This window comes from Pteropus vampyrus, unplaced genomic scaffold (assembly GCF_000151845.1).
Source record: "Pteropus vampyrus isolate Shadow unplaced genomic scaffold, Pvam_2.0 Scaffold392, whole genome shotgun sequence".
NCBI lineage: Eukaryota > Metazoa > Chordata > Mammalia > Chiroptera > Pteropodidae > Pteropus > Pteropus vampyrus.
The window spans coordinates 283424-292189 of record NW_011889173.1 but is presented as its reverse complement, the minus strand read 5'-3'; the positions used below and the strand labels follow the sequence as shown (position 1 = coordinate 292189).

Genomic DNA, 8766 nt, shown 5'->3' with positions numbered 1-8766 from the left:
CTCGCCAGGACCCGCCAGACCAGGCCACGCTCTACCGGCCAGGCCACGCCAGGTCCTCCCGACCCTGCGCACCAGGGGGCCCGCCAGGCCACGCTCGCCCGTACCCGCCAGGCCAGGCCACGCTCTACCGGCCAGGCCTCGCCGGGTCCTCCAGACCCTGCGCGCCAGGCCCGCCAGGCCGCGCTCGCCCGTACCCGTCAGACCAGGCCACGCTCTCCAGGCCAGGCCGCGCCGGGTCGTCCAGACCCTGCGCGCCAGGCCGCGCTCACCAGAGCCCGCCAGACCGGGCCGCGCTCCGGGCCTGCCAGGCCTCGCCTGCAACCCTCGGCGTCCCCGGCCGAACCCAGCCGAGCTCGCCACTCGGCCTCGTTGAGGCTGCATGGCCTGATGATCCCAACTTCGCGAGCGGCCCCAGGGCCCACTGCGCGGCCGCCGGGCCTCGCCAACACATCCATCAGAGCCTGCCAGGCAGGCAGACAGCCCTCTCCGTGCTAGTCACCGGTGTGCTCGAGTTAGGCTTCCCTCGCTACCCACTTTCCTGTGTGTATTGTGTCGTGTCCTTCAAAGTGGACTATCCATGTTGTTTCACCAAATTGACAAAGAATCCTCTATACCCAGGTTTTCCTCCAGCTACTGCCTCATTTTTCTGCTCCTCTTTATATCAACGCTCTTTAAAAGAGATTTCTATTCTTGCTACCACCGATTACCCTCCTCAGAGACTCCCCCTCGTCCCCTGCACTGGCTTTTCCCCCCCGGGAGCCACAAGACTCACTCTCTCAGCTCCAAGTCTTTGCTTACATGTCCCTTTCTCAGCAACATGTCCCCCACTTAATATCCCTGAACACGTACCCCTGAAAACGCCAGCACCCCTCTCCTCCCCCTCCTTTTTTACAGCACTCGTCACATTCTAATGTACTACTTAGCCAGTGTTGTTTTTGTCTGTAAGCGCCATGAGAAAAGGGATTTTTGTCTGTTTTAGTGACTGATTCACTCGAGTATTTGTTATAAATAAATGAATATTAAGTGTTGACTGTTTTAAAATACAGTTTATTCATATACGTTTTTAGATGTGAATTAACCAAGTAAATCAAAATAAAATATACAATTTATTGAACCGTCCCCCATAGAGTTAGGTTGTTCCAGCATATTTGCCACAATTAACACTACAAAAAAATATACTGTACAGAAATCTATGTACAGCGCTGATTCCTTTATTGGTAATATTTACAAAAGTAGGTTATAAGAATATATATTTTAAAATTTAACAGATACTGCCAGACTTTCAGGAGAGACCATACATGAGACAAAAACATGAGTTAAATCTAAAACTAAACCAGGTATCTTAAAATATCAATTACATGGTTTTAAGAAAATGAATATAGAGCTTAAGAGGAAAAGATACTTTCACATCTTAATACTGAAAGATGCAAAATTCAATCCAGTGATCAACCTGGATGGCTGTTGTGAGATTTCTGTAAGTGTACACATGAGCCACAATTTAACTATCACCTAAAGTCAGGACCAGTCTCCTGAGTAAATGAAGTCATCTGACACCGTGACTGCAATCGGATTCACTGTGTCCTACCAGGTCACCAACAAGAAGACAGCCAGAATCCCAAGCTTTGGTGGTGAGTGACCTCAATTAACATTACCCTAGCGGGCACATTGCCTCAAAAGGGCTGGTAACAGGGTTCCTGACGTGTATATACAGCTTTTAACCCTCAGATTAAATTAAAACCATAATATTCATATTTAGGATGTCAGGGGGAATTTGAACATATTCAGTATTTTTACAGACTTGCAATGTTTAACGTTATAACCAATTCAAAGGTTACAACTGAGCATCTGATTTAGACTGTGACACAGGATGAGAACATCTAAGAATTTCAGGTTCATCAAATTTATAAGTTTAAAGTATTAAATGTAAGTGTAATGTGTTAAATTTTTATTACTGCTTAAGTTTTCATTGTCAGATCACACATCTGAAGTACTGTGAGAGGAAATCAAATATATAAAATGTATAAATCATTTTAAAATGTGGTGATGATTCAGCTAGGTTGTAAATGGAACCAAATCTTGTTCACAGGCCCAATAAAAATGACTGCTAAACTCTGCTACAGATCTATATATGTAACAATATCATTTGTCTAAGGAAGAACTAATGTATGATTTTTTTTATCAAAAATAATGTCATATTATTTAAACCAAAGTTTAGGTTTTAATATTCGTTTCTAAGTATAAAAATTGCTTTTGTAGGCACTATAAAACTCGCATCAATTATTTTCCTAAAGGATTGCAGATGACCATCCTCCTATAGCAACATATATGAATATGCCCATTTCAAGGCTCCTCGCCAACAGTCTATGATGCAACCATCTAACTTCTGCCAATCTGACTGAAGAAAAACGAGATTTCATTATTGCTCTGACTTGCATTTACACCTGGCTCACTAATGAAGTTGCACTGACCATCAGGATTTCCTCTTTGTGGACTGCCTGTTCTTAGACTGCCATTTTTCTCCTGCGTTGTATTATCATCTAAGAGAAGCTCTTACCTCCTCTAGATTATATTTCTATTTTACATAGGTTTGTTCTGAATGTCCTATTGTCTCTACCCTTTTCATTGTAACTGGTCTGTAATTTCTGTCATATGATATGAAGGAGAGGTCTGATACTGTTTGCTAACAGATAAACACCTAAATTACACCCAAACTCTTGGTCCTACAGTAAGTTCATATGCATTTGGATCTGCTGCCATGCTAGCTCTCCTGTTCCTCTGATTTACTGGGAGCTCCAGTTTTTGTGGCTGTTCTCAAAAATTCCTATTTTTTTTCCTTGCTAGTCGGTTCATAAGAAGTTAATTTCTCGGGAGTTCAACTTTCTCGCCATGGTTCCCATTTTAGCTCGACAACTGTCTGATGTGCCTCTGTGACTCTCAAAACAACACAGCCCCAGATAAGCACACAGACTCTGGAGCTGGCCTGCTGGCATTCAAATTCACAATCACGCAACCTCTGGCCAAGCAGCTGAACCATTCTGTCCTCAGTGTCTTCATTTATAAAGTGAGGGAAATGATGAGTATCACCCACTTCAAAAGTTGTTGAATAAAGTCGGTGAGATGCTTTACTTAAAAACATAATGCCTGTCACATAAGTGCACAAGAAACTTAGTTATTATTTAGTTATAAAAGAAAATGTATGACAAATTTAGTTATTTCTATTGCATAACACAAATTAGCAAAATGAGAGCTGATTCAAGATGACGTCTGTACTAATGTGAACGTCACTTTCATCCACTCACACTAGTTTGCTTTCTTGAGCTGAAGGACAGGGTAATCATTGCTAGGGCTGAAAGTACACATCACCTAGCATTCTTCTCTCCCTTAGGGAGTTTGAAGCTCTGGGAAAAGTATCTGTCACGCATGCCTGCGAGTAAAATGAGATTGGGAACTGCTGGTTTCTATCATCATCAACCTGTAACTTAGCTTTTAACTCATGTAGTTACCTTCAGCTTCTCAAGACCCTTTAACCAACCTTTGTTATTCCACTGGGCCCAGCTTTCTAAAAACACATTTTATCAGATCACCTCCCCATTACCATCACAAAACATCTCAAATGGATCCACTACCTACCCCAGAATATGTCAACTCTCCTGCCTGGCTTTCAAAGCCTATCTAACTTGGTCATTCGCAAATTTTGTACAGCTATGCCAACCTCACAGATCATCTTCCTACTGACTTGCCTGCTTCTGGTACCCGTGTTACATGAATCTACACTAAACTATCATAAACTAGAAGACACATTTTCATTAGCCAAAAATACTACAGTCAAGTATTACAATAAGGTCAAGAAGAAAACAACTCCTCTTTCTGAAAACCTGAGTAACACTGTCTGACAGATCCACGTGTGGCCTCTCTCCGTGAACCATCAAAAGGTCCCAATCAGGAAAATGGCAATCTCATTTGCAAGTTTTTTAAGTACATCACAAAATAATAAATTTGTCTGACCCGAGAGTTCAGAACAACCTGGTGCGTCCTCAGATCTCTATCCTGGGCCGCAAACCCTTCTTACCATGTTTTCAACCCGACAGTCTCCTCGGTGGGAGAGAGGGAAACCAAGCAGGGGCTGGGCCTCAACCAGCAGACCCTGAAGACCTTACTCCTCTCACACTGCTTGCTGAAAAGCTCTTTTAACTGTGTTAGGAGTTTCCGTTCAAAATGACGGGCAGAACTAACACAGTAAGCAGTCCCCCCAACGCCAAAATCCTACGTCACATCCGCTTCTTGCTGCCGCTCCGTCCCAGTCACACACCATCTCCATCTCATGCCTGTCCCTCACCATGAGACTTCGGCAAACTGCCTTGGTCAAAGGTCGCAGTGGACACCCATGCTGCCCAATCCAAGAACGGCGCTGGCGGCCTTTATGTCTGCCCCACGTCCCTTCACTCAGGCAGTGCCCCCTCCCGCTCCTTGTCACTTGGCGGGGCTGTCAGCCCACTCGGACTCAGAGGAAAGGGATCCCAGCCCGAAAAGAGGCCCCATGAGGAAATAAAATGAGCCCTAGGAAAGCAAGGTCTGCGCCTTTTTCCCCTGGGGCTGCCCTTAGGATCATTTAATTTTGATGTAAGCCTAAAACCAATGACCACCTTGACCCCATGTGACCACGGGCTGCCTGAGAATCAAATGACCACAGAAGAAAACAATGCTATGAGGGGGAAGAGACTGGACACTAGAGGAAATGGGGGTGTAGGAGGGAGAAAAGTAAAGACGGGGTTTAAGAACAACAGGAAAAGGCAGAGCCATATAGGAAACGTCCTTCTATATCAATAAATACAAACGTACATAATTCTTCCTACTCGCTGGATGGAAGGAACATAATTCAATCTCATAGTGAACGTTTCAACTGTTACCACATTGAACATGCGTGTTACGTATTATAAGCAAATATAACTGTAGAGAGCTAGATACAGATAATCGTTTTTGCAAAACAGGGGTTCTGTACATTCGGTAATTTAAGGACAGATTTACTTACCCACAGAACGATAGCTGTTTGTCTTCAAGTCGTGCATACAAACAGCACTCGACGCCCCACACTGGGCAACATCCACATTCCCACAGACGCTGATTTTATACAGCACGTGATTGTTGGTATCAAAAGCTTCCCATGTGTAACTAAAAAGGAAGAAAAACAATTCATCACCATCGCTGATTTGCCAATAATTAAACTTCTCTCTAGTTTTACATTCAAGCCACATTTGCTTAAAACCACCACAACTTTCATTAGCCAAAAATACTAAAAAGTCAACTGTGTTAAGGTGAATAGAAGGCAGGGCAGAAACCACTAAATGCCACCTTGTGCTGGTTCCATCCACCCTGAGGCCACCTCGAGACTCCACAATCACCAAAATTCTTAAAATCCTACCGTTAATTTAAGAATAGCTACTCAGGTAAGTAATTGCTCAAGAATCACGTTAAATATAAGATAGTAACCATTCCAATCACACCGGAATGCCGAAAAGCCAAAAGGGATGTTTTTCACTTTATCTTATTGAAAAACTAGTTGTGGCATGAAAGGCAGTTCTACTTCTGGTTTCACCTTGTAATTTACAGCCACGGTTCAGATGGAACTGACAAGATGAAGGTGTGCGGTGAGTCAACTATCTGATTCGAAATCAGACTCTTATTTTAGGTTGACCCACTGTGACAAGCATTTCACGTGCATGAAAACCCATTGTCTGTTCAAAACTCTGGCAAAGTAGCTATTGAGTAACTGTTAATGAATCCATCTGCATACTAGGGACAAAATAATGGTTTGTCACTTCTGTCAAAACAATTATTCTCGATTCTCCACTCTGATGGGGGAGTAAGCTTTGTCTGTTTTGTAAGCCGGGGGTCATTTCCTCAGCCAGGGCACAGACAGGAAATGAGGACTGTGACTAAAACGTTCCCTGCAAAATGCAGATACTGTGTTAACTCAACCGAATCGCTGAAAGGAAGGGAGAGAAATTAACAGAATCGCTAGGGCTTGGCCAGGCTAGGGGTGGTGGCGCGCCCGGGGCGAGGCCTTGAGGTCAGCACTCCCGCGTTATCAGGCGTTTTCTACCCAAGGAGTGCCACCTGGACAACAGAAAGCACTCCCCAGAGCTGCCTTCCACTGGGCATCGGGGCAATGGCTGTGTTAGGCAGGGAACACCAGGCGACACGCCCTCCCACCTGGAAGAAGTCTCCCTACTAGCCTATCCGTCAGTGAAGGAATCCCACAACGGGGCTCTTCACAGGTGAGGACTCCGGCATTCTCCTGTACGCCGGTCAGGGGACTGATCGCATCCACCTGCCAAGAAGCCGAGCGACATAAGCACACGTAAGCACTCAGGCAGGGTGGCAGATTGTTCCCCCGGAAGCTCTGCCAGCCACTGAACTGCCAGCAACCTGAAAAACAGGCTGGTGTGCTCGGTAAGCACCTGCCTTGGGGTGACGCCAGCACAAAAGCAGTTGCCACTGCACTTCCCCCCCCCCCCCCGCCCCGTTTCTCACCGGGAACACCTCAGAGCTGCTCCTAGAGTCAGGAGGGTTAAACTGCATGAGAAAATAACCCATCAAGAAGGGCTGTTTCCTTTGAACTTCACTAACCTTTATTCATTTGCTTCACAAATTTTTTCAAGGACTTACTGCAGAGGCGCTGAGTACAGCAATGATCAAAACTGACACCCAAAAGTCGCTGCCCTCCTGGGGTATATTCCAGGGGAGGTCAAAAAATAAACAGGAAAACAAACACACAGGAAAATCCCACCTACGAATATGTGCTGCTCCGAAAGAAACACAACGTGGCTGAGTAGCTGCTTCAGACAAGTCTTCAGAGAGGATATTTGCCCCGGGGCTTGAGTGACAAAAAGGAGGAACCCCCGGGGGAGACATGGTGGGAAGAATATTTCAGCAGACGGACTGACCACTGCAAGGTCCTGAGGCAGAAATGGACTCAGCGTGCTGATGAAAAAGACAGGAGGCCAGTGTGGCTGCAGCAGGGACATGAGGACAGTGGAAGGTGCAGGCAGAGAGAGAGAGACGCCGGGGCATGCCGGGTCCCGCAGATAAAAGGAAGTGGCTTTGATTCTGTACCTGACGCAAAGGGAGGCCACTCGAGGAAAAGACGCCGTGGATCTTTCCTCAAAATGTTCAGCTAGTGTTTCTGTTTGCAGAGTCATAGTAAAACTTTTCTATTAATTATGGTTAATTAAAGGAACTATTCCCTCTCGTTCCGGAGAGATGACTGAGTTCTCCCAGGACACCAGACGTCAAGTTTACTACCTTAGCAGTGGCGTCATTAAGCTGTTTTACAGTCTCACGCATCCGAGAGAGGTGTCTAGAAAGGTGTCATTTCAGAAGGAGTTGACTGGTGGGAATCAACTCTAAAGAAATCCACACCATACCTAAAACACTGATCTTTTGTAAAAAAAAAAAAAAAAAAAAAGGAAAAAGAAAAGAAAAAGAAAAAAAAGAAAAAAGAAATCCACTGCTGTTTTTGTAGCAGTGATATTTAAATAAGGTAGATGTAAATAAAGAGTGTGTGTTTGGGAACAGAAAAGAGATGAAAAAGAGTAAAATGAAGAATATCGTTCTGCTGATCTGGTGATTAGGGTCCCTAGAAAGAAAAAGTGTTGCTCCATTCCTATTTGCTTTGTCAAGATTATAAAATGGTAAGTGGCTGCGGGAGAAGGGAGGGAGGGTCCTTGAAAGCGCTGGCTCTTTTCAGGGGGCTGCTTTAACCACTCGCCACAGGGCGGCCCCTCCAGGCTGGGCCTTCGATGGCACTCACACTCCCAAGCAGCAGCAGCTGGGTGAAGTCCTCAGTCACATCGCTAAAAAAGGAAGGGACGGCCACGGCATGTGTCTGAACGACACGGTCAAGACATCTGCAGGCCATCAGTACTTGAGACGTTCTGCGTCCAGTGGACGTACGTCCACTTTAAAACAAACAAACCTGCCCAGAGCCTTGTATCATTAAGAGCTCAGGAATAATCATTCAGTTAAAATAATCTACCTGAAAACTCATGAAGCGTTTTCCAAAAACCAGTGTGTTGTTCTGGTGTGCACTCCAGTTACATTAAGTTATCATCTAGATACGCTTCTGCTCGAAGTAAATATTTTTAAAGACTATTTCATAATAAACTTGGAAGTCATACAAATGTCTGATAGCACTGTTTAAGAAAATTACGTGTTTGCGACTAAATGATTCTAGACTCTTTGCCATATTAAAGGCCAAGCTGCCAGAATGGCCTAGGCTGAAATCATTCTTCGAATTTATGCTAAGATTTTAAAGCATCGTGATCATATTATAGAAACAGAAAGTGGTTTCAAAAGCAATAAAAGTATTATAGACTAAATTAAATTTAATGATATCTTTGAGGAATAATAAACTTTTGTCCGAAAGCTTGTCCACTAGAAAAATCTTTACCTGAGGTGAACACATACAGCCAAAATTAGGAAAACCAACAACATAACTCATTTAACAGCCAAGTGAAACCATTCAGCTGAGATTCACAGAAAAGTCTATATCCTAGACTAAGCTATTTCTTAAGACTTAAGAAAATAAACTGACAGAAAAAATGAGACCAACATATTAGATCAAAGAAAAAAATTGAGCTGTATATTAAAATTTTAGATTTTTGGCAAGAAACAAACCTCTGGAAGAAAATATTTGCAAGCTGTGTGGAAACGTAGCCTTTACTCAAACACACACACACGCGCGCGCACACACACACACACACACAC

General features: G+C 44.2%; 1 protein-coding gene across 1 annotated transcript in view; it reads right to left on the bottom strand.

Annotated features, from left to right (window-relative positions):
* IGF2R (insulin like growth factor 2 receptor) overlaps nucleotides 1-5267 on the bottom strand; it is an 86329-nt gene extending 81062 nt beyond the window's left edge. Inside the window, exon 1 of the mRNA XM_023523443.1 lies at nucleotides 5030-5267. Coding sequence (XP_023379211.1) covers nucleotides 5030-5252 — 223 coding nt within the window. The 5' untranslated portion in view covers nucleotides 5253-5267. The remainder of the gene's footprint in view (nucleotides 1-5029) is intronic.
* Between the last annotated feature and the right edge of the window lie 3499 nt (nucleotides 5268-8766).